This window comes from Agelaius phoeniceus, chromosome 18 (genome assembly GCF_051311805.1).
Source record: "Agelaius phoeniceus isolate bAgePho1 chromosome 18, bAgePho1.hap1, whole genome shotgun sequence".
Classification (NCBI taxonomy): domain Eukaryota; kingdom Metazoa; phylum Chordata; class Aves; order Passeriformes; family Icteridae; genus Agelaius; species Agelaius phoeniceus.
Window position 1 is genome coordinate 9,790,967 of NC_135282.1, and position 25,530 is coordinate 9,816,496.

At 54.9% G+C, this 25,530-nt stretch overlaps 1 protein-coding gene across 1 annotated transcript in view; it reads left to right on the forward strand.

Moving 5' to 3' along the window:
• RBM19 (RNA binding motif protein 19) overlaps window positions 1-18,220 on the forward strand; it is a 52,894-nt gene extending 34,674 nt beyond the window's left edge. The window contains exons 23-25 of the mRNA XM_054645766.2: window positions 5,065-5,185; window positions 10,863-10,976; window positions 17,856-18,220. Of these exons, the coding sequence (XP_054501741.2) occupies window positions 5,065-5,185; window positions 10,863-10,954 (213 nt within the window). The 3' untranslated portion in view covers window positions 10,955-10,976; window positions 17,856-18,220. The remainder of the gene's footprint in view (window positions 1-5,064; window positions 5,186-10,862; window positions 10,977-17,855) is intronic.
• Window positions 18,221-25,530: the final 7,310 nt, after the last annotated feature.

The following is a 25,530-nucleotide window of genomic DNA, read 5'->3' on the forward strand; positions in this document are numbered from 1 at the left end:
CTTTCCCAGTGACTGTGCCAGAGGATCAGTAGTTATGAATTGGCCTAGTTCATTTATTTTTTGAAAGCTTTCCTGTATCTTTAAGTTCCATGCTTTTAGCAGAAACAAGGGGATTGCAGCCTGTCTGATGGTGGTATCCTGCTCTCATCCTTTGCCAGAGGTTCTGGAGCAGGGTGGATTTCATCCTGCTGCTGATTCCTGGTGGTTCGGGCAGGGTCTGGAAGGGAGTGGCTGTAAGCACAACCCACGGGATGTTATTGCTGGAGGGAAGGGACCACATAAGCCCCCAAAACTGCAGATTTTCCAGACTGTGAGTGCAGATGAAGGAGAGAGGAGGGGGGAGCCAGCCAGAGCCTGTGTTTATGTTTTTAGACAGCATTCATTGATCCAGGATCACAAGGGACTATTAGATCATCCCTTCCAGCCTGACCTCCTGTATAACACAGTACATGGAGTTTCTTTGTTAGTCCTGTATTGATCCTAACTCAAACTTCCCTCTGCTCAGCTTCCCTCCTCCCCTTGGGGGTCAGCTGGGGGTGCAGGGGATCCCCCCAGGAGCCTGGTTCCTCTCCCTGCACCTTGAGCTGTGCCTGTGGCTCTGCTCAAAGCAGCTTTGCTTTCACCTCTGCTTCACTGCACAGTCACTCAGGCTTTGTTCCTGGGGTTTGAATTAATCTCTTTCCCAAGGAAACTTTAGGCTTTGGATGGAAGGGTACAGAGAGAGACCTGACTGGTTCTTTACTGCTGCTCTCTGGGGGAAGCAGGCACAGCTCAGTGTTTGCTTCCCATCCCTTTTCATCCTCTCAGGGGCTGATTCCAGCTGCACTGGACAAATGGGCATCTCAGTGATAGGCAGCCCATCTATGGTGAGGGGAGAGAGCCAGGCAGGCTCTGGCCCAGGGCACAGCTCCCAAAGCTCATGGAGGGGAGCATGCAGGGAGAGAGCTGCCCTGTGGAACAACTCTCAGCAGGGTTTTCTTCTTTCCCAGCAAAGCAGCTCTTCTTCCTTCTTCATATTTTTTTTCCACCCTCATCTCTTTGAGGGATTTAATTGTCTCACAAGTGGCACATCAAGTACACTCCATTGGCCGTCTGGAAGAGGATGCACAGTGTATTGATGAATAGGATCCTGAATATTGTAAACATGCTCATAATTGGCTTAGAGTTTATTGCTGAGTGAAATGAGAGAGGAGGGGAGTGGGCCTGGAGACCTCTGAGCTGAATAGCTCTGACTGTCAGTGACGCTTTTGCTCAGAGTGGTAATCTGGAAATTGCTTATAAGCATCTTATAAAACATGATGGGTTTGTAATAGAATAGTTAGGCTGCCTTTGTTGGGCATTTAAAGCCTGTGACCTCCCGTGTTTGTCTTTTTCTCTGAACAAGCACGGCTGCTGTGGGAGCGCACATGGAGATTTTCCACAGCCAGCACAGACACGGGGGCTCCTCCTCCCAGCTCCCCGATGCTGTGCCTGCAGCTCTGCCCCATCAGGCTTGGCTTGATCTCCTCAGCCTTCCCTGCAACTCTGATGCGCTGGCAATACCAAATTAACTCCAGTTAAGGAAGCACTAAACATTTCCTGACGTTCCCTGTGCAGAATCGTTGCGGAATTGTTTTTATTTTTGAACTATTAACTGGGAAGCCGAGTTCCCACTTTTCTCCCCTGTTGATATAAAAATACATCTGGTCTCCAAATAGAAATTGCCCATTTGGGAGAGACAGCCAATGCTTTCAAAATGCACACACACGAAAGGAAAAATCCTTGTGTGCATCTGGCATCGCGGAGAGCATCCTCAGTTGGGACCGGCTCTTGCAAGGGAGGGATATTTATCAATCTCCTAATGTTGTTGACCCTTTGTCCCTCTAATGATTCCAGCCTGGAGGCTCTTTGGCTTGAGTATTTAATAGGGCAAGGGGGAATCTGGAGGCAGAGCAGCACTGTCCTCCAAATGAGTGCAGCAGTCAGGGCTGGCGCTGTCACACCCGTGGGTGACAGACGCTGCGCTCCTGCCTCTGCTCCCGGCCCTCCCAGCACAGCAGGCTCTGCTCCAGAGCTCTGCCTGCCTTATCCCAGCAGCCTGCCCTTCCTGGGGGGTTAGCAGCCACCTCTTCACTTGGAAATTCTCTTTCTGAATCCCACAGATGTTTTTAAGCTGCTGTTCCAGCCTCTCCCTTTCCTCTCCCTGCTTTTTCCTGCCATGCTGAGCCGTAATGTTAAGCTTGAACCAAACTTTGCAAAAAAATGCTCAGAAATGGCATTTTAAATCATGCTCACATCCTATTCTCGAGGAGGAGAAGCCCATAGTGTTTCCATGCAACCCTAAAGCATCTGGAAAGCAAATGAGGCCTGGGAAAAGGTTTGCCAGGGTTCTGCAAGCTTTGGGTGGCCTGGCAGAGGGTGTGTTACCAAATGCAGCAGAATCAGGCTTGGGCATTTCCAAAGGAGCTTTTTGTGGCAAAGGCTCTCCTTAAAGCTGTAGGAAGATACAAAGCCCTGAGAATTAGAGGGCTTTTGTGGTGAGTCTCTCTCTTGGATGAGCAGTCACCACACCTGCCTTTATCCCTCATTTGGATACAACTCCACAAACCTCTGGCCCTTCTTTGTTCCTCCAGAGAGCTGTCCTGGGAAGGCAGATGCTCACACAGAGGAGCTGCACCCCAAAAATAGCTCCTGCTTTCTCTGAAAGCCAGCCTGCTTCTCCTCATTTCATACTTGTCACCTAATTAAAATATATTTTTTCCTACCTATCTCTTCATTTGGAATAGCAGCAGTGGCAGATTTCCTCCTCTCCCTGGAAGATTTCCAGCAGTGTGGATGTATGGGGATGGCATTTCTCCCCTTCATCCCTTTGTCTTTTAAATCATCAGTGCTTTCTCTTTTTTTTTTTCCCTGAAAAAGTCTTAATTCCTCTCAGAGCACTGAACAGCTAGTTTTGTCTTTTAGCTCATTTCCAAAGAAGTGACATCCGTGTGTTTGTCACCTGAAATGTGCAGCTTCTCTTCTGCATTCCCAGCTCCTGGAGCCCATCTGGAAGACAGGGAGCAGAGACCCCAGTACAGGCTGGAGCTTTCTTCATCATGGGTGCAAACCAACTCATTTTGGGGATGTGTTTGGCCAGGAAGGGCCAATGTCACCAGGCTGGTGGCAGATGTGTCTCACCCAGCGGGTTTCCTGCACATAACCCATAACCTGATGGCAGCATCTGCCTTCTGTGTTGCTCCATGACCTTTCCCAGCAAAACTAGAGGATGGCAATCCCATGAGGAGGAGGAGGAGGAGGAAGTGGGGGCAGAGAAGTGGCTCAGTGGAGCAGAGCCCACCAAGTGCCACGTTCATCATGGCCTGCCCTCCTCCATGACCCATGGAGCACAGATGGGCTGTGTGCTGTCACCCAACTTCCCTCTTCCTTGTGCTGTGGGAAGGAGCAATCCAAAAATAGGAATTAACAAAGGAAATGCAGTGTTTAGAGCCATGGGTGGTGTGCCAGGCTTTGGAAAAGGCTCCTGGTGCCAACACAAACAGCCCTCACAACTCCCTCCCACCACCTCCCCCCAATGTTTGTTTAAGCCAACACATTGCTCTGCTAATTGGGAGATAGGCCTTGAAAACACAGCAGCAGCAAATAAAAACAGCTGGAGCTTGCAGCTCTTCCAGGAGGAATGTGCCCCTGGAAAAGGGGGCACTCTGCCCTGCCAGGATCACCCTGGGGGTGCTGGGACAGTGGGAGTTTCACCCATGCCATGGTGGAGCTGGTGCTCCTCATCACTGCTTTACAGCACATGAGGGTTATATGAGTGAAAGGACTGTGGAAAGAGAGGAAAGCTCAGGTTACTGGAAAATGTGATTTTTTTTTAATGAGTTTCATAACCCAGCAGCTCAAGGAGGGTCCTGAGGACCCTGTGGGCAGCAAAGCAGGACAAGCCCCTCTGCCCAGAGATGTGGCATTTGGGGACAGCTGCAGTGGTTCAGAGCTGCTTTTAGCAGGTGGCTCAGAGGAGAGGTGTGGACTTCTACAGGACAGCTTGGGGGCTGGTTTGGGGCCTCCAGATGGGAGCACAAGGCCCTGCTGGACAGCAGGATGTCTGTCTGATCCTACAGATGCCATTTTTGTTCCAGAGATTTGCAGAGCTCGAAACCTGAGCTAATCTCAGCCTTAGCTGGGGTTTTTGAAAAAGCATTTGGGGCATTTCTCTCCCTCTGTGCCCAGCCTTTACTGTGGAGCACTTTGTGGGCCCCTGGGGATAAAAATATTTGGCCAGTGTATTTGTGTATTTGCATTGTGGGCCCAGTCCTGCTCAGTCCTGAATTTCCTTGAAATTCTGTGGGAAATAAAGACAAAATCAAACTTCCCTAGACTGAGTCAGTGCTTTCTGGGTGTCTCTGCTGGTTGGCTAGGGGCAGAGAAAGCCATCTGAGCTCTGGCCTGGCTGGCATGTTTGTATTCAACATCAGCAAGAGATTCCAGCTGTATGGGTGTTACCAAACAGGACCTAACACCAGGAAACCTCTGGATTTCTGCATCAGAGCAAACCACCACAGGCATAAAGAGCAGAGGGCTTCTGTGCTGGCTTCTGCTCTGCCACATGTGCTGCCACCACGGCCAAGTCACCACATGGTTGGCAGGAGAAAGGCAGTTTTCCATCTTGCTTCCAGAGCAGAAAGGAACTCCTCTGTCACAGCTGAGCTGTGCTTCCCTGTGTTCCAGCAGAGAACAGGGTGCTGGGCAGTCACAGGGTCCCACCCAGAGCTGCAGAGGCTGCAGCATTCCCGGCTCAGGGTGGTCCCACCCTGTGCTGGGTTCCAGCCTGCCCCCCAGGAGCAGAGCCAGCAGCAGTGGTGATGGGAATGTGCTCTGCTGCAAGTGCAGGGAAGATAAATGACCGAGTCAGAGCCTCTGATGGAGATGGATCCTGCCCCATCAGAGCAAAGCACTCCCAATACGATGTTCTCTGGTGGCCTTTCCGCCCCGGGGCAGAGGGAGCAACATTTCTGCCTTTCCTTCCTGTGAGCCTGTTCTTATTTTCTTCTTTAATTTCTTTTTTCTCTCTCTCTTTGAATTGTGCAGAAAGCCTTCCAGGCCCTGTGCCACAGCACCCACCTGTACGGCCGCAGGCTGGTGCTGGAGTGGGCGGACACGGAGGAGACGCTGGAAGCCCTGCGCCGCAAAACCGCCCAGCACTTCCACGGTAACCCCTGCTCTGCTGCCACTGCCACACTGCTGGGGGCTGCCAGCTCCCTGCTGCAGCCTCAGCACGCTGGGGGAGGCAGCCAGGCCAGGCCTTTGTCTGGCAGCTCTGCCTGTGAGCTGTTAACTCTGCGTGTGCCCGGGCACCACGGTGCCACCTGGCAGCCACAGCGCCTTTGCTCCCTCCCCTGGCTGCTCCCGAGGTGGGGACAGGCTCTGTGCATGCAGCACGTGGAGTTAAAAGGGAAAACTGTGTGGTGATGGGATGCAGAAGGGGCTGCTTGGCTCAGGCTGCTGGGAGTGACAGCTCTGCAGATGACAGCACTGCAGGCTCCTATTGACAGCCATCGACAGGCACAAATGCATTGCTTGGCAAATATTTATGTAGGAAGGGCTCCCCTGGGCTGCAGGGCTAAGCTGGAGATCAATGCTCCTCCTCCTGCATCCCCTCCCTGCTTCCCCTCTCCATCACCACATGCCCATGGCCTGGGGGTTTGGCAGCAGCTGTGGGGCTGCACATCCCTGCTGAGGGGAGAGCAGCACACCTCAGTTATTCAGTGATCCTGACTGATCCAGTGATCCCCATGTTGAAATGGTTCAGGGCTGCTCATTCCAGGCTGGGCAAGCTGCAGTTTGGTGGTGGCAGGGCTGAGGGGTGGATGTGCCTACCCAGAACCCAGCAGTGGAGTGGGGACATGTTGTACATGTGGAGAAAAGAGCAGGTGAGATGTTTCAACACCCAGTTTTATCTTCAGGATCTCCTTCCCCCCTTTCCACTCTGCTCAGTGTAAGGGGAAATAAGCAGTCTTGGCTTTAGGATCCTTGCAGACTCTCAGCAGATGTGGCTGTGAGCTCTGCCACCTCCCCCAAGCTCTGCTTATCCCCAGTTTTTGCCTGTCTTTGCTCCAGCCTCCTTGTCTGGGCTCTTCCTCACCAAGCTGGGGCCCTGGGGAGGGCAGCAGGAAGAGCATTTTCACATCCCAGCAGGAATGCAGCCTTGGAGCTGAAGTGGTTCCAGGGTCTCAGCTGAGAAACAGGAGCAAGGCTGCCACTCCCCATCTTTAGGGATGGGAAACAGGATGGCAGCACAATCCCTGCTGTGCTCCAGCCTGTCTCAGGAACATCCAGTGACTCCAAACTGCCAGTGGCTAATGCTGTGGCAGAGCAGGGTGTGCCAGGAGGGATCTGTGCCAGGAAAGCCAGGCTGAGGCACACCCATAGGCACCAGGGTCTGGCTGGTGCCTGGGACCAGGTCTCAACCTCTCTGTGACACACTGGAGGGTCAGGGGTGGGATTTTTCCCACACCTTGGGAAGTGCCTGCTCCTGATTTCAAGGCACTGTGGGGTGCCCAGTGGCTCTGAGGTGAGGAGGAAGCTGCACCCTGTCCCTCTGTGGGTGATAGTGATAAAGAGGGGAAAAAAGGCTGGCCCCACTCTGCCTGCACCCCTCTGGAATGGGGATGCTCCTTCAGCTTTCCTCCCTGGTGGGGCCAGAGGCTGCTTTTCCCACATGGAGCAGGGATGGAGAGGATGCAGAGCACACACAGCACCCAACAGCCAGGCTGACACTGTGCATCTCTTTTCACTGGTGGTACAGCCCAGAAACCAGGATTTTTCCTACTGATCCCCATTTCCCCAAGCTCCTCCTCTCCCCATAGGGCACAGGAGCAGCTCAGACATCCCTGTGCTGTGTCCCCCATGAGTTTTCCTCTGCCAGCACAGTGTGGGTGAACTGTGAGGGTCTTCCCACAGCTGCAGTGGCCAGGTCCCCATCCCGAGCTGGGAATAGGAAAGAAAAGATCCTTTCAGAAAACGATCAGGACTGAGGTCTGTGGTGTCCCCAGCTCTAATGTCAGCCTCATCATCTTTGTCTTAGTATTTCAAGGTCCTGACCTGGGCTGTGACAGACGTGTCCTACCACTCTGCTCTCTGCCACAATTACACACCTTATTTCTAGAGATCATTTAGAGAGATTGGGCTTCCAGTTCCAGGTCTCTGCTGTTATTTGTGAAGGAGAGGTCTGGTCTCCCAAATCTTTTCTCCATGCAGGCATTTGTCATGGCAATCAAACCACTTCTGAGCCGACTTTTCAATAGGTCTAATAGATGCAATAAAATGGAATAGGCTTCCTTCCCATTTTGTGTAGTTTTCAGGTCATTCTTTATGGCTTGTTCTGAGGCTTTGTAATGTTCCAGGAGAAAGTGAGGAGCCCAGGAGTGGTCACTGACTGCCACGGGTGGTTTCAGTGGTTCTGTCAGGAGTGAAGCCACAGCCCAGCCCTGAGGCCTGGCACCTCAGCCCTGCTGGCTCCCAGCACAGTCTGGGAGGGGCTTCAGGCTTTTTGCTCATTTCTGAGGATCTGCTCTTCACCCTGGGGCAGAAGGCACTTAGAGAAAAAAAAAAAGACACTGAGTTTTGTTTGCACCCCACTTTTAATCTGGAGGCAATTTTAATTGTTGTAAGGTGGCTGGAGGGCCTGAGGGCCTGGCCAGGGACAGGCTGTGTGGATAAAATCAGTGACTCTTAACGTGGGAAGGAGCAGCCAGGGAAAGCTTGGCCAGCAGTTATCCCTGGACCCTCTAGTGCAGCTCATAACCTGGAGCAGGGCTGTGACAAATGCCACAGCAGGGCAGGGACAGGTGACAAACACTGCCAGCAGCAGCAGCTCAGCCTGGCTTGGGCAGGGGGATCTTCCCTTTGGAAAAGAAGGATCACTGAAGCTTTGGAAACCAGCAGGGTGGCTGTCCTGGCTCTGGGACCAAGGGATCTCACTGGGGCAAGGGGCAGCTATGATGTGTGCCCTGTGCAGGGGGAACACTCCAGACTCACCCCTGCATCCCCAAATGATGGAGCCACCGCTCCAAAGGGCTGGGAGCAGCTCCAACCCCTTCCTCCCCCAGCTCCATCCTGAGGGGAGCTTGGCAAGCACTGCCCACCCCTCAGTGTGCTCTGCTCTCTCCCAGGGCTGGGCAGGGAGGGCTCTGGCTCCCAATCCCACTAAATGCCAATTCCTCATGCTCCTCAGACCGAGCATGCATGGAAGGGAAGGCTCTGGCTCCCAGTCCCACTAAATTATAATCCCTCCCTCGGCCCAGGCTGTGCAGGGAGGGCTCTGTTCCCAATCCCACTAAACACCAATCCCTCAACCCGGGCTGTGCAGGGAAGGCTCTGGCTCCCAATCCCGCTAAAGGCCAATTCCTGGTGCTCCTGGTGCAGGGAGGGCTCTGTTCCCAATCCCACCAAAGGCCAATTCCGGGTGCAGGGAGGGCTCTGTTCCCAATCCCACCAAAGGCCAATTCCGGGTGCAGGGAGGGCTCTGTTCCCAATCCCACTAAAGGCCAATCCCTCAACCCGGGCTGTGTAGGGAGGGCTCTGTTCCCAATGCCACCAAAGGCCAGTTCCTGGTGCAGGGAGGGCTCTGTTCCCAATCCCACCAAAGGCCAATTCCGGGTGCAGGGAGGGTTTAGTTCCCAATCCCACCAAAGGCCAATCTCTGCTCCTGAGCCCGCCCCGCCGCTCTCCCGCCAGGCCTAACGGGGGCAGCCAGCTGTGCCGGGCCGCTTTCCTGCTCCTTGCCATCGATCAAAGCATTAAATTGACAGATGGGGAATTTCACCACGCCGGGAGGGGAAGCAACGACTTGTGGGGGGGTTATGATGGTGTGTGAGGCGGGGGTTCAGCTGGGAGGGCCGTGGGTGGCTGGAGAGCAGCCGGGCCCCGCTGTGGCTCATCCCTGGTTATTTACAGCTGTGCCTGGAAGCAGGGGTAGCCAGGGAAGGCACGGTCCTGCTCCTCCTTTGGCCTCCATCCCCCAGGTTTCCTTTTCCCTCACCTCCCAACCGCTGGGCTCCCTTTTTTTCTCCTTTGTCCTTTCCTATTTCTTTTTTTTTTTTTTCTTAATTTTTTTTTTTTTCTCGAGAGCATCTGTAACTAATGCAAACACATGCCGGAGCCGGGGAGTAAAACCCTGCAGGATTAGCGTGGCATCCACAACCCTGCCACGTTCTAATCCCGTGGTAATCCCCCTCCTGGCCCACCCCCGCCGGCTTTGCCCATTGTTTAAAGGAAGCAAATGGGATCGTTAGCGGGCAAACCTTAACCAGCTTGGAGCAGCAGAACGGAAGGAAGCCCAACCAATTCGCTCCCCCACCCTCCTGGGTTTTTATTTTCCCCTTGTTAGGCAAGAGGGGGATGCTGCTGGTGCTGCCCGTGGCCGAGCTGGTGAATCTGGGGGGTGCAGTGGGGGATTGCCCTGCCAGAACCCTGCCAGGTGCTGCTCTGCTGAGGGATGTTCCTTCCCTGGGCACCCAGCATCCCATATCCAGCTTTTCCTCTGCTGTGCAGCCTCAGCATTGTGGGATCTCCACGAGGCTCTGGTTGGGAAGGGGTGGCAGGTACAAGACATGCTCCTACAGCGGATTTGGGAGATGAGACCACATTTGATGCCACTCCAAAGGAGGAGAGCTGGGAGCAGAGTAGAGAGGGAGAACTGCTGAGCTGGCACCTTCCTCCAGGGTGGGTTATCCCTGGTGCCTTTGGGTGATTGCACTGGGAAGAGCTGCTGGAGGGTCTGGGGGTGGCACCTTGTGGCCCCCATGGCTCCCCTGAGGTGGATGCTGGGAGGGCAGCGGGGTCCATCAGCACCCTCGTCCCCCTCCTGTCCCCAGAGCCCCCAGGGAGAAGGGAGGCAGGTTCTGGCTCTCTGTCAAAGAATTAATTGAAAAATAAAATCATTAGATGGGAACTCCAGAAATGCAAAAATTGTTGGGAGTTGGGGGGAGGCGGGGGGGGGGATGTGAGCTTTTGTCAGGTTAATTTCTTCTGTATTGATGTTTTGTGACATTTACTTGTTGTTTATCTCCCGCAGCAGCTGTAATACTAAAAGAAAATGCACAGCTTGTTCCATTTATTTATTTTACACCTTTTCTTTAGTCCTATGGTATGTTTGTTTGTTTGAGAAACCCAGCGAGGCTTTTGATGTCTGAAAGCAGGATTTAAACAGCTGTTCTCCATGTGCTGCGAGCGAGCTGGGGAGCCAGGGGGGGAGAGGGGGCTGTGCCACAGCTCCTGCCGGGAGGGCACTGCCTGCCCAGCAGAAAGGAGGCTGTCAGCCTCACATCAGGGACCAAATGGCTTTGTCACCTCAGAGCCAGGGCTGGGCTGTTCCCTCAGGTGCTGGCAGCCCCCCAGGGTCCCCCCTGTGCTGCAGGCATTGGGAGGGATGTGTGCAGGGCGCTGTGTGCCACAGGCAGTGCCAGGGCAGGAGGGGCAGAGCAGGGACATGGTCCCCCCCAGGTGAGGATGTGCTGCTGGGGTGGGGTGGTCTCAGCCAGGGTGTTGCCAAGAGCCCTGATGAGCTCCTGCTGAGGCTTGCAGCCACTTTTCCACAGGGAGATGGTGAATTTCACAGTGAATTGGGGTCAGCGGGAAGGGTTGGCATCACCAGCATCTGTTTGGGTGCTGTTTGCTCCCAGCCAGTGAACTAAAGCACGGGTGGAAGGTTTTGGAATCCCAGCTCCTTCCAGGACCTGCCTGGGGAGGAGAAGTAGATGATATTGATGACCTTCACCTGGAAGGGTGTCCTGCTCCCTCCAGCCCCCTCAGCCCCTCCTAAGGTGGGTCCAGGTTGTAATTTTTCCTTTTCTCTCCCCCCCTTTGCTCCCCCCTGGCCTGGACAGACTCCCCGAAGAAGAAAAAACGATCGGAGCTTTTGAATGAAATCATGGAGCACCTGGAAGAGGAGGACAATAACAAGGATGAGGATATCTAACAGCTGCCTGGGCTCTGGTGAGGTGGGTACTGGGGCAGGGTGGGCACAGCTGGCCCTAAAAGTCACAGTGTCCTTGCTGCAGGGTCGGTAGCACCAGGAGCAGGAGAAGGTGGAATTCCAAAGGCTCAGCAGCCTCCAAGCAGGAGTCCCACCCTTTGCCTGTCCCTCTGCAACCCCAGAGGCTCCTGGCTGTGGTCCCAGGGGTTACAGCCCAGATTTGGCTCGGTTTGAGCCCAGTGTTGAAGTGAGTGCATGCCCTGGGTGTGTTCTGTGTGCTCCCCTGGCTGTTGGCATCCCCCCAGGGAAAGGCAGCAGAATTTCTGCTGTCAGGGTGTGAATTGTCCCTCCCTGTGGCTGGGGGAGAACAGATGGGCTGCCAAAAAATCAAAATCCCTGTTTGGACACCAACCTGCAGCTGCCACCATGGCACAGACGGTTTGGCAAAGGCCTTTTCCCTGCCAGCACAAAAATCTCCACAACTTCTCTCCCTCCAAAAGCAGCACACCCCGAGTGAGTCCTGGCTGCCATCACTCCTCCTTGGTGTGTCTTGGGGCAGCATCTCAAGGCTGGAAAATTAGGGATGGCAGGAGGGAGTCAGGATGAAATGGCTTCCTGAGGTCAAACCCTGCAGTCCTGCCAGCCCCTCTGATCCTTCTGAGACCCCCAGGCTCACCCTGTGTGGGCTCAGGAGAGGTGAGGTGGACTCGTGGTGTCCTCTGTGTGTGTGTGGCCACAGTGGAAACCCTGAGTATCTGATGGGAGCCTGTTCACAGCAGCTGAGCTGGGTTAAACCACACTGCCTGCTCCATGCAGGGGAACTGCAGGAGCGCCAGGGCTTTGGGGTGACATCTGCCAGGGCTTTGGGGTGACATCTGTAGGGCTTTGGGGTGACATCTGCCAGGGCTTAGGGGTGACATCTGTAGGGCTTTGGGGTGACATCTGTCCAGCTCTGATTTTGGGTGCCTCCAGGTGTGTGTGCTGTGCTGCTCAGAGCCCAGCTCTGTGCTTACAGACCTGTCCTGTCCCAGCTTTTCTGCAGAATTCCCAGAACAGGGCTCAGCACTGAGTTGCAGTTCCAGGCTGAGCTCCAGTGCTGTGACACCCCTTGCTGGTCCCCCAAACTGTGCTGCAGCTCCAGAGCCCTGCTGCTGGCACTGAGAGGCTTCACAAACCTCACAGCAGCCACTCCTGCCAGGACCTGGCTCAAGGGACAGACCAAAATTCAGGAATAGCCCCTTGGGATGTCTCAGGGCTGTGGTGTGAAACCTCATTCTGGAACAGCAAGTGGGGAAACTGAGGCACAGGTGTGGAAGCAGTGCTGTCAGAGGGGGTGGCAGTGTCACCTGAAGTGGTGACAAGCTTGATTCCCCTTTTTTTGCTGGGCATTGATGAGTGGCATTCCTGTGCCTGTTCCCCACTGCCTGCAGCACCTGCCCCAGCACTGGCACAGCTCTGCACCAGGGGGTCACTGCAGTGAAATCTCAGCCCTAGCTAAGTTACATTTCAGTCCAGCAGGGATGTTTGACCATCCTGCCTGGGCAGGACCAGCCCAAGTCCAGCACAGAGGACAGAGAAGCTGGGCAGGCTCCTCTCCAGGCACATGCATCACCCAGCACATGATTTCAGCAAAGCTCTGCAGCATTGCAGGTTGGGCTTGGATTTTCCTGTGGGTTTTTTTTTTTTTTTTTCCTGTTTTTTCTTTTTTTTTTTTTTCCCTCTTTCCCTTCATTGTCTTTTGTGGCAGGGCAGGTTTCTTGCTGAGTGTCTCTGAGGTCTGCAGCAGCGACGAAAAGGATTAGCACAAGCAGAGCATGTAGGCTTTAGAGAACAGAGCAGAGTTTGGTTTCAACATCTAATTCAATTTGTTCTGCCGAGATTGAAATATGAAATGGTTGCCAGTCAAACGTTCAAAGGGGGAGGAGGGAGGAAAGAAGAGAGGGAGCCTTCTCAAATTTAAATTTTAATGAAAATTAATTTAACCCTTTGATATGTTTTAAAACATGTTATTTCCCAGGCTGGGAACAGGCTGGAAAACATTCATGAGGGTTTTTTTTTTCCCCTGTACCTTCAAACATAATGAAGATTTTCTTTTTCCCTTAATGATACTTATCTTGTGGAGCAGTTTGACATTGGTTAATTTTTCAGGCAATTTGGTATCAAGGAAATCTGTTTGATGTGAGCAGGGGGGGGCTGTGTATGTGTACACAGATATATATGTGCCTGGACATTAATTATGGAAGTGCTGATCACAGCTCTGGAGAACAGTTGGAGTTAATTCCTGCTCCACTTCTTTGTTACGTATTGAGAATCCCACACGTTGCACCCCTAAAATTACAGCAGGAATTTTCTAAAAACGAGCCTACACCTGAATCAAAATGATCACTTAAGTAGGTCTGCAGAAATTCAGCACTCCCCACTGACTGTTTTTCTTTTTTCCCCCTGATCTGAAGCAATCCTAATGATAAAATAATGCAAACTCTGTTACCTGTCCACGGAGCTAAAGCAGGCAACAGCCTCCCCCTGGTCCTTAACCTCAGCAGTGCTGCTGCAATGCTCTTGTTTGCTTTGGGAGGGGGAACAGTTCCTGTTCTATTATTCAGGAAGGTTTTGTCTGTACCAAATGACTGCACACTGATGGTTGTGACTGGGCTGGGATGAGCTGCAGCCCTGTCCCCCTCGTTCTGCTGGCTCTTGACAGCCCAGGGTCAGTGTCACCGTGTGTGCCTGTCACCCCTCAGCTGCCCTGTGCTCCCTGGGCACAGCTGGGCACAGGGGGGGTGTGGTGCTCCTTGTTGGGGTGTGAGGGCTGGAGCCAGGCTGTGCTGGTGGCAGAGAAGATGAGCAGCTCCAAGCTCCAGCTCACCCATCAGCCCTGGCTGTGCAGGGGAGAGCTGGGTACAGCCACCCCACATGGGCTCTCTGGGCTGTGCTCAGCCTCTGCTCTCCCATCAGAGAGCCCAAAAGAGTGCTTGACACTCAGTTCTGGCTGCTGGGATGCATTGCAGGGTCCCTGGGGGCTTGAGGCCCTGTGCCTTGGCCAGTGGGTGTCTGTCAGGTTGTGACAGCTTCATCCAGGGTGAGACCCTGGCGAGCTGGACAGGAGCAGGAGCTGTGCTGGCTGCAGCTGCTCCCCAGGCACGCTGCAGATCCCCCTCCCCAGGGCAGCTCTGCAATTGGATTAGGATATTATTCAAATGCAGCTTTTTTACTGAATGAGAGGGTTAAGGGGTTTTAATAGAAGCAGCTCTCCCTCATTGCTGCCTGTTGCCAGAGGCCTGTGTGGGCTTTTATCTCCTTATGGGGACAGGCAGCAAAGCAAGGCAAGGCACAGAGAGAGCCAGGGAGCCTGGCTCTGCTGGGCACTGCCAGCCCCTCTGCTGTGCCACAGTGCCCTGGGAGTGCCCAAAGTGACCCACTCCCTTTGGAAAACTCCTGACCACCATCTGTGTTTTCCTCTCTGTGCCACAGGAGAGCTGGCAGGGACAGCATCTGTGAGCTCTTGGTGGTTTCTTGTCATCACCACTGCTCTGCTCCTGCAGTAAGTCAGGAATTCCAGCTCTTCTCAGCCCTTCAGGCCCATCTTCCCTGGCCTTCCTCCCAGGTGTGTCCCATGGAATGAGGTCTGGGGAGCGCTTCAAGGCCAAGCAGGCACAGTAAATGCCACTCACTCACCCTCTGCAGGAAGATGGGTCCTGCCTGCTGCCTTCCAGCCCAGCTGCTGCCTCCTGGAGCTCTGGAATCTCCAGGGGGAGGTTCAGGTTGGACTTCAGGAAGAATTTGCAAATGCAGATTGAGAGAGTTGACTTGGATGCTGGCTGGGAGATTTGGGGTGCTTCTCCTTAATCCCAGAGTCCCAGGAGAAGCTGAGTTGGAAGGGACCAATATTCCAACACATCTGGACTTCACCCTGGGTCACAGCACCACCAGTGTTTGGCACCACATCCCAGCTTCCACCAGCACCTTCCTCAGCAGGAAAAACAGCAGGAGGAGGAGGAGGAGGAGGCAGCTTCCCTGAGTGAGGCACTCTGCCTCCTGTTTTCCCTAAATGTGTGCATTGGAGAGGAAGAGAAACCGCATGGCCGGGCTTGAGAGCTCAGCCTTCGCCAGCCATGAATAATAATCAGGCTCAGTAATTCACAGTAAATAGGGATCCAAATTGGCTAATCAGGGAGGCTTTCACCCCAAACTGGAGCTGGGGAGGGAGGCAGAGCAGAGCAGAGCTGGGGGTGTGCAGGAAGTGATGGCAGCACAGGAGCAGGGAGGTGGGCAGGATCCTGGAGAAGGGAGGGTCTCACCTCCCTGGGAGCTGCAGGAGCACAGTCCCTGCGTTCCACAGGCTGTAATTAGTGCCTGGTAATTAGGTTTGTCTCTCTGTTCCAGCCCTGGGACCACGGTGGGCTGCTGTGGAGCAGGGGGGTACAGAGCCAGCGTCACCGTGTCCCCACATGTGACATCATCCCCAGCTCAGGGTACAGCAAAGCTGCTGGGACAGAGTGGTGGGAGGGCACTAAGGGCTGTGGAGTGTGTCAGGAGAGGTGATCTGGGGGGGAAAAAGGTTTTCTTCGTGTTCCCTCAACTAAAATTTGGCATTTTCTGGTTCGTTTTCTCCTACAGGAGCAAGCAGGGCAGTGGTAGGAGCTGTGTTCAGCTGCAGTGGGGTGGGCCTGGGGGGTCTCCATCTGCCAGCAGCAGGCTCTGACAGGCAGGAAACATCCCAGGGACACCCCCTGTGAGCAGGGACTGGCTCCTGACACTGGACAGAGCAGGGACAGGCAGAGTCCTTCCCTGCAAATACCCTTCCCTGCAAATACCCTTCCAGCAGCACCTGAAGGCACTCTTAGATCAAGTGAAGATAAAACCATGGAAAAACCCCTCAGCCCAGCCTCCCTGCAGACCTCAGCCCATGATTTGGGCTATTTAAATACATGGAGTAGGAGCTGGAAGTGCAGCTGATGAGGAGCTGGAGGAAGGCTTCCCCTGCAAGGTGTTTTGCAGCTGCTGAGTGACTTTTGAAACTGAGGAGGAGCCTCCAGCCACGTTCCCAGTCCCCTCAGCTCCCCTGTCTGGGGCACATCACCCTGCTTGCCTCCTTTCCCAGCTCTCCCAGTGCTGCTGGCCTGCAGCAAGAATGGCTCTGCATCCACCACCTAACCCACAGCAGCTCTGTCCAGAGGGGATTTCCCTCCTGACCTTTCCCTCCCTTTCCCATCTCTCCCCTCCTGACACACTGGATTAAGAGCATTCCCCAAATCCAGCACACTGGGAGGGATGGAGCCAACAAACCTCCTTCAGCTTCCTTTGCTCTGGGACTTGCTTTCCTCTGCAAGGGGGTTTGGGGTGTGCAGTGCTTCTCCTTTGGGGTGTGATGGGTGCTGTGTGATGCCTCAGCACCTCAGAGCTGATGGCCAGGAGCTCCCCATGCCTCCCTTAGAGCTTCAGTCATCCCTCACACCCAGAACTGGAGGTGGGCTTTGGCAGGGGTAACAAGGACAGCTTTGTAAGCAAGGAGAGATGGAGAGTAAAGCAGGGTCCTGCCTCTCCCACATGTGCTGATCCCAAATCTTTTTTGGAGGTAAGTGTAGCCCCTGGTAACAGCCATCCCCCTGCTGCTGGTGGGGCTGAGAAATCCAGGGCTTTTCTACTTCATCAGCTTAGAAACCAGACCACAAAAGGCAAAAATCTCTCCAGGAGAGATCTGGGGCTAGGCAGCCACCCCTCTGAGCCATCCTCTGCCCCCAAAACCCAGCAGCAAAGCCCAGGCTTAACCTCAGCCCCAGCAAGGCTGAGCCCACACTGGAGCTTCACACCTGGCTGGGACAGGAATCTCCCTTGGTGTTTTGGACAAAGCATTCATTTTTGCATTTTGTGGTTTGGTTTTAAGCTGATGCTGTAGTAAACTTTTAAATTTCTCCCCCAGGCTGTGGGTGGGTTTGTGGGATGAGCTGCTGCCATGGGCTCAGCCTGAGATGGGGCCCCCCTCCAGCCCAGGGCTGGGAGGATCTGAATGAGCCTGGGTGTTCCAGCAGGGCCAGCACAGGCACACACAGCCCATGGGGCTGCTCTGGTGGCCCCAAAGGCTCCATGACACCCTGGGAACAAGGCAGGAGATGCTTTAATTCCATTTCCAGCCCAGCTCAGCGCAGTGTGCCAGCCCCAGGAAGCAGCAGGCTGGCCTGGCCCAGGAGAGCTGGTGCAGGGCTGCAGAGGGGCAGTCACAGCCCATCCTGCCCCCAGCAAGATGAACAGGACAGGCACATCCCGCCAGGCAGCTGCAGAAAAGCAAAACCTGGCAAGTTTCCTCTTTTAATTTAAAAAAATGAGAAGCCAAACCAGCCCAGTGTGGTTTCAGCTGGGGGTCTGAGGCCTGGGTGGCAGCAGGAGGGGGCTCAGCAGGCAGGAGCCTTGGGCTTCGTTAGGATTCAGCCCTTGGAGCTCTCCTTTCCCTCTGATGCCTGAGTGTGATTGACACTTACAAATTACCCAGCCAAAAGTGTCGAGTCTTTGACCCCTGAGTAACATCTTTGGCAAGCCTGAGATTTGCCAGCATTTTGTCATCTAATTACTACAAATCCCTTGAAAATTCACTGGCTGGTGAATTTTTAATGCGGGACAATTTCAATGTGATGCATGGCCCAGATGGGCAGTGCGGGCTCCTTCCCTCTCCCCCCTCTGCCTCCCTGCCTGCCCTTCTCCTGCTTCCCTCCTTCCTTTGCCCCCCTTCCTCCCCCAGTCCCATTCCTTATCTCCCTCCTGCCTCTGTGCATCCCCATCCATGGAAGTGCCCCGGGATCTCAGCCCCTCCTGGGCTCTCCAGCCCAGCTCAGTGTCCCCCCTGTCCCCTCTCTGTCCTGCTGAGGGAGCTGCTACATGGAATTCTTGGTTTTTTTCCCCACCTTCTCAGGTCTGTGGCTGATGGATGGAGCAGGAGAAGCCTCTGTGAGGAGCCAGCCCACTTGTTGCCAGTGGAATCCAGGGCTGATTTATGCCCTGTGTCCAGGTCCTGGGATTCCCAGCCTTTGAAATTCAGAGAGGAAAGAAAACCCTTGTCTGCTGGCAGCTCCCGAGCATCACTTCTTAAATCCAGGCAGGGATTGATTCCCTTCATCTCAGCCCAACCTGAGGGAAGAGGAACCTGGAGCAATGGACACTTCCCTGCTGACCTGGGGACTGACAGAACCTTCTCTTAATATCTGAATTAAATAATTCCTGTACATTAAAAAACACATTCTGTACATTAAAAACCATATTTTTAATTTCCCAAACTGAGCCACGTCTGGGTTTTGGTTGACTTTGTTTCTTCCCCACAGCCAGGTCATTTTTTGGGACCGATAGAGAGATAAGAGCAATAATTCCTGTACATTAAAAACCACATTCTGTACATTAAAAACCATATTTTTAATTTCCCAAGCTGAGCCACGTCAGAGTTTTGGTTGGCTTTGTTTCTTCCCCACAGCCAGGTAGGTTTTGGGGCCGATAGAGAGATAAGAGCAGTTTTGGGGCCGATAGGGAAATAAGAGCAATAATTCCTGTACATTACAAACCATATTTTTAATTTCCCAAGCTGAGCCACATCTGGGTTTTGTTTGCCTTTGTTTCTTCTCCACAGCCAGGTAGTTTTTGGGGCCGATAGGGAGATAAGAGCAGTTTAGGAGGGAGGCCTGGGCTCTGCTGTGCTGGGCTTTGTGCCTGTGTCATTTCTGTCCCCGCTCCCAGGCAGTCGCCTCCCGTCTCTCCCTTCCCAGCTTTCAAAGGGAAAGAGGCTTTGCTTTTCAACCAGGGTACTGCTTTACATATGTAGGCAGCTGATAAAGTATTTTCACTTCGCCCCTTTCCCCTCTGGGAATCGCTGTCTTACGGCAAAACTGTTTTGTCTGACAAGGGCTGCAACAGATTACACGTGTTGGCTGCAAACACGGGGCCTTTTTTTACCCCCTTCCCCCCCCTTTTTTTTTTCTTAAAAAAAAAAAATAATAAATCTCTATCTCTGCAGTGCCAGGAGGAGCTCTGCCTTTTGCCTCCAGCCCCCAGGAGCAGCCCGGTGCTGGGATCTGCTGGTGGCATCAGACTCCTCTGGGTGGTGCCTCTGGCCAGATTGGTTTTCTCACTGAGGTTAATTTGAGCCTGAATCCATGAAAATGTCACTGATTCCATCAGGGCTGAGCACATCAGATGGGCTGGCTCAGGGTTTGGGAGGGGGGAGATTTTAGGAGCCCTCAGCATCCAAAAATGCTGCAGCCACAGCATCCCTGGAGGTCAGGGGGACTCAGAGTGATGATGCTGAGAGCCAGGCTCCAGTGTCACACTGATCCACTCATGGTGGGCCATCCAGGACACTCCTTCCCAACCCATGGGCCAAGGCTTTCTCCCATCTCCAGCTGGGATAGGTTTATAATTTGCTTTTCAAGTCATCTGTTCAGGCATTGAAAACCTTTAAACCCTCAGGTGGCACCAGCAGGAGATGAGCAGAGCTGAGAAACCCCTGCCCAGGTTTGTCCCCTGGCTGCACCTCCTGAGCTGCCCCTCCAAAATCCCTCCCTTGTCCTCCCAGTAGCCCTGGCACCTGGAGGGAAGGGCTGGGACAAGATGGGATGAAGGGCACACCGGGATTCAGGGATGTTTTGCTGCTCAGAAGCTGCACACCAGGGCTGAGATGTGCCCAGATTGCAGAGGGAGAAAAATGAGGACACTGCAGTGCCTTGGAATGGGCACCCAAACCTGGGGGTGCCAGAGGGGGGTTTGGAGGAGAGGAGCCCTGGGAGGGAGCAGCTCATCACCAACTCATCCAGGCTGTGCCTCAGCTCCTTTTAAGGGAAAACACAAAATCTTTAGTGATGGGTTTGAAGGATTAGCATCTGGAGTTTGCCCCAGGGTGCCTGGAAATATCCAGCAGTGCCACCACTGAGGGACACCTGCCTGCTCCCAGACCTCTGGGGACCCAGCACTGGGCAGAGTTCGGGCACATTCCCCAGGGAGAGGCCTCAGCCCTGGATCACCCAGCCTGAGGGGATCCCACTGACATTTCTGTGGGACAGCACCCTCAGCAGCACAGTCTGGCCCTGGGCACCTCGTGCTGGGCATTTCCACACCCAAGGATACCCACAAGTTTTGTGAATCCTTACCTGCTCTTTTCCCTCTTTTCCACATTTTCCCTTTTTTTTTTTTTTTTTCCCAGTTCACATCTTCACTCATGAAATCCCATGCAAGCAACAGGTCTGGGCCCAGGGAACACTTTGCTTGCCCCGAGTTTGTGGAGATAATTAACTGTGTGTTCTCAGCTGCAACCTGCCATGGCAGCCTGGGGGCTGTGCCATCCATGGGGGCTGGACTGGGACAACCACAGGTGGAAAACACAGGAGGAACCAGCTGACAACAGCCCTCCCTGGGCTGCCTCTTCTCTTGCTCTGTCCCCGTCCCTCAGTCTGGGCCATTCAGATCTGGGGACATCCTTTCCCAGCTTCTCTGTGCCCCACAGGAGCCAGGGATGGGCGCTGCATCCTCCCCTGCCCACGTGGGAGCAGCTCTGGTGCTTTTCCCACCTTTTCCCAAGGATTCCTGCCCCTCAGCCCCCCACAGGAGCCAGGGATGGGCACTGCATCCTCCCCTGCCCACGTGGGAGCAGCTCTGGTGCTTTTCCCACCTTTTCCCAAGGATTCCTGCCCCTCAGCCCCCCACAGGAGCCAGGGATGGGCGCTGCATCCTCACCTGCCCACATTGGAGCAGCTCTGGTGCTTTTCCCACCTTTTCCCAAGGATTCCTGCCCCTCAGCCCCCCAGGAGCTCACCCCACTCCTGTTCCTCGCAGAGCCAGGCCTGGTGCTGCTCCTGGGAGCACGCTGGGTCCCTCAGCCCAGGGGCTGACACTGCTGGCCTGGACAGGGCCCCCAACTCCCCCCCAGGGTCTCCCCAAGGCTGGGAAGATCCTGGCACTCCCTGACCCCCCTGCTCCCTTCGTGCCTGGCTGAGGAAGAAGTAATTAGTGCCGCTTGCTCCAGCAGGCAGTGCCCAAATGTCAGGGACAGCAGAGTCATTAAGACCTGGTTTTACTCCATGTTTGCTCCCAGAGTCTGTCTGTGAGTGTGTGAGGAAATTTTGGGGTGTGAATCCAGCCCCAAAGCACCAGGAAAAGTCCCTTCCCTTCCCCTGGCTGTGCTGCCCAGCTGCCACCTGCCTCAGTTTCCCTCCTGTCACCTCTGCAAGGGACCCATCACATCCTCCATATGGGGACAATCACAGGGTTACGTGATGGGGGGGTCAGTGCTGCCCCAGGGGGTGCAAGGGGCACCCCAATATCCCTGGGGTGGCTCAGCAGCCAGGGCAAACCTCCTGCTCCCATTTAGGGCTACAAACCAGATGAGCTGCCCGTGCTTGGGTGCCCATCCAGGTGCCCCCACGCTCCCAGAGCTGGGTGCCCGAGGCTGTGGGCAGGTTTGGGGGCACAGGCAGGCACAGGGTGCTGCAGCAGGACCGTGCTGCAGCCTGCTCCCCATCCCTGCTCCCCATCCCTGCTCCCCATCCCTGTTCCCCATCCCTGCTCCCCATCCCTGCTCCCCATCCCTGCTTCCCATCCCTCCTCCCCATCCCTGCTCCCCATCCCTGCTCCCCATCCCTGCTTCCCATCCCTGCTCCCCATCCCTGCTTCCCATCCCTGCTCCCCATCCCTGCTTCCCACCCCTGCTCCCCATCCCTGCTTCCCATCCCTGCTCCCCATCCCTGCTTCCCATCCCTGCTTCCCATCCCTGCTTCCCTTCCCTGTTCCCCATCCCTGCTTCCCTTCCCTGCTCCCCATCCCTGCTTCCCATCCCTGCACCAAGCAGGAGAGGGAGAGAGCAGGAGGAAGCGGGAGGGAAAGGACGTGTCAAATCAATCATATTTAAACAAAAGCCTCTTCGGCCCAAGGGCCCTTTTAAAAGCTGCTTATTTAATTAAAAGTCCCATTTTCCATATTTATGGCCCTTATTCAGTTAAATATTAACCGCCTGGGCCAGGGCTGGTTTATTCTTTGGGAAGAGGCAGAGTTGGGAGGTTCATTAGGGGTTTATCAGGCAGATGGATGGATGGATGGATGGATGGATGGATGGATGGATGGATGGATGGATGGATGGATGGAGGGATGGATGGATGGAGGGATGGATGTGGGACAGCACATGTGGGCTCCTGATGGTGCCTGGGGACTGTGGGGATGACACCACCACTGCCCTGTCACCTTCCAGCAGGACACAGGGCTAAAAACAGGGGAATGGGGGCTGTTGGGATGGTGTGGGATATGAGCAGGGACAGCTCCTGCAGGAAACCACCTGAACCACAACACCAGGCACAGTTTATGCACCCAGCTCCCCTAAGCTGAGGCAGAATAATCATCAAAACACCTCAGTGTTTCCCTGGGGTCATTGGCTCCTGGCCTAACCCTGCCAGGACTGTTTTCCCCAGGATTGCATTCCCAGCAGTGCCTGAGAACCACGGCTGTGCCAGACAGGCTCTGCTGGGTTTGGACATCTCAGGGCTGGGCAGGACCTCCCTGAAGGCTCATCTGTGGTGTCACTGCTCCAGGCTGGATCTGGGAACAAGGACCTCTGGGGGCTTCCTTGGAGTCATGGAGGGGGCCAGAGCAGCTCAGCTGGATGCAGGGAGCTGTGGGTGGCTGCAGAAGATGTGGGAATGAGGAGAAGCTGGAGTTTATGTTTAGGTTGGAAGGGACCCAGTGGTTCCACCCCTCCCCATGGGCAGGGACACCTTTCCCTAGACAGGGGAAGGGAAATCCAGGGAGCAGAGGAGCAGGCACGCTCCAAAGGCGTCCTTGGGGTCAGTCCCTCACTGCCATGGGGCAGAGGGGAGGCCCTGCAGGGTCCCCTCAGGGCTGCATCCTGCTCTGCATGTGCTGGGACACCCCTGTGAGAGCTGCAGGAGAGTGGGGCTCATCCAGGCACCCCAAAACCTCCCTCTGAGCTCTGTCCACCCTTCTCCCCTTCATTTTTTTTGGGAGCCCAGCAAGCAGCCCCGTGCAGCTCCTCTCTCTAGAGCATCACCTCCACCAAGCCAGCCCTCCCTGTCCCTCCCGCCCTAAACACCGGCACACCGGGCTGGCAGCAGAGCCCACGGGGACCCTGCCTGGGGAGGGTGGTGCTGGCAGGGCAGGGAGTGAAACGGAGCCGGTGATTTCCTCCGGGGAGTGGGGGTTGGCTGGTGCTGGCAGGAGAGGGAGAGACACCGGGTTATCAGAGAAGTGTGAAGACAATAATGCAATCTGACATTTCTGAAATGAGACCCCCCGGTTGCCCTGGCAACGGCTCACGTGGGACCAGCTCCCGGGAGACGGCTCCGAGATGTGCTATAAATGATGTTTGATTAGAATTTAAATCATTTAGGCGGAGAGCAGATAGGCCTTTTGTCAGCGCGGGGACCCGCGGGGGTCACCCCGCCCGCAGCTGCCAGCGCCCCCGGGGATGCGCTGCCCCCGGGCACGGAGCTGCCCCGCGGCCCTGACCCCTCCAGCCGGGACCGAGCAGCTCCTGGAGCGCTGAGCCCCGAGCGCCTCTGAGCCCCGAGCGCCTCTGAGCCCCGAGCGCCTCTGAGCCCTGGGCATGGAGCTGGAGGCTGCACCTGAGCCTTGGGTTCTGCCCAGCTGGGGCAAAGCCACCGCAGCTCCGCTGTGGTTTCCTGCCAGCCGAGAGCCTTGGCTTCTGCCGGGTTCTAATTGAGATAATGGCACTTCTGAATTAATCCTGCCTCCCTGGAAGTTTCCTTCGGGCGCAGGAATGCGGCGTGGTGTCACCTGCAAGGGCAGTGCCCTTCCCCAGGCGGCCTCGGGGGACGTGTCCAGCTCTCCCCAGCACCGCCAGAGCGCGGTCTGGGAAATTCTCCGGCATCCCGAGCTGTTCTGGGGCAGGAGTTTGGCTGGACAGCCATCCCCGAGCATTCCCTGCTCTTGGGGCACACAGTGAGGCCCTTTTTTTGCTGCACAAAGCCTTCCTTGGGATGAAATTTATTCCCCTGGCTGCGGGGGCTTGCAGGAATTCACACCTGGAGCAGGGCCGGCAGCCCTGGGCTGTGCTCCTGCCCTGGCTTTGTGGGGTGAGGGCTCCAGGGAACAGCTGCAGGGGCCAGGGCTCTGCTGGGGTCACCCTGGGGATGGGGACACCACCCCTGTCAGCCCAGGTGTGATCAACACCCACATCAGTGAGAAGGGGACCTAAAGGCATCTGGACCTTCTGCTGAGGTCTCATGGGTGGTGGCACCATCAGAGCCAGAGGCCAGCCTGTTTTGGAAGCTTTGAGAAGCTGTTTATGTGCTTTAATATCAGCCAGGGCTGGGGCTGAGTGAGGAACACAAGTGCCTGATTCCCCAGCTGGTGGAGAGCGGTGTTAGAAGCAAACCAGCAGCAGAAAATTTCTTTTCCTAGAAATTTTTACAATTCCTTGCTCTTCAATGCCATGATTTAGATCCAATGAATCTTTAGAGCTTGCTTTTCAACTCCCCCAAAATGCCATCTGATCATGAAATTAGAGCTAAACTAATAAATCTCAACAAATACTAATCTAATGAATTTAGCTTCTTTCTGTTTGTGGACCAGCAAAGAGGGGAATTGCAATGTTCTCATATGTATTAATTATGTGAATGTATTCCACAAACCTTTCCTGACTGCCTTGGTCATGAATATTCTGAGTTTTGTTTTGTGGTTGGGCCCACCCCATACAATCAACTGTGGGTTTGGGGGGAAAGTTCAACCAAGGGGAGCCTGGATCTTAAAATCATTAAATAGTTTGTGTTGGGAAGCTCCTTGAAGCTCATCCCAGGACACCTCCCACCAGAGCAGGTTGCTCCCAGCCCATCCAACCTGGCCTTGTCTTGCCAGCTCTGAGCTTTGCTGTAAAATTCTCCGCTTCTGATGGTCTTCAAATGGACTCTCTGAGTGTCTGTGGGGTGAACTGGGTGGGAGGAGAAGCCTTGAGCGATGCAGGTTCTGGATGCGTTTGGGGTGAGGGATGCACGGGGCTGGCCCTGGGGGCTCTAAGAGGCTCCTGGGTGGTTTTAGTGGGGGTCTCCACGACTATAAAATCACTGGTGGTGCCTCCAGCCAGCTCTGGGGTGCTGCACTCTGGCATTTACTGACAGATGTTGCATTGGAGTGGTGGTGAGCTCTTCCTTCAGGGAGCAGCTCAGCTCTCATCTGGGCAGGGCAGTGTTGGGGCTGCTCCCCGAACCTCCCCAGCGAGCTCTGCCCCCCAGAATCACTGCTCCTGTGTTTGTGTGGGGCTGCAGAGCCTGCCCAGCTCAGGGGCTCAGGAGCCTGCTCAGCTGGAGCCCTCCCTTCACAGCTCTGCCTCTGCAAATGGGGTTTGGAGCAGGGGGCTCCCCTGCCAGGTCCCTGCAGGGCTCTTCTGGAGCAGATTCTGGATCAAGGCTGCTCTGCCCAGCTCTGGAGCCTCCCTGCTGGGAGGAAGCCTGGCCCTGGAGCCAGAGGGAGTTTGGCACTGGGCTGTGGGGGCTGGGTTTCCCTCCTCCAGCCCATCCTTTGGGATTTGGGCACCCCCTGTTTGGGGAGAGGGGCTCAGAGAGCCCTGCAGGAGGGCGAGGGCAGGC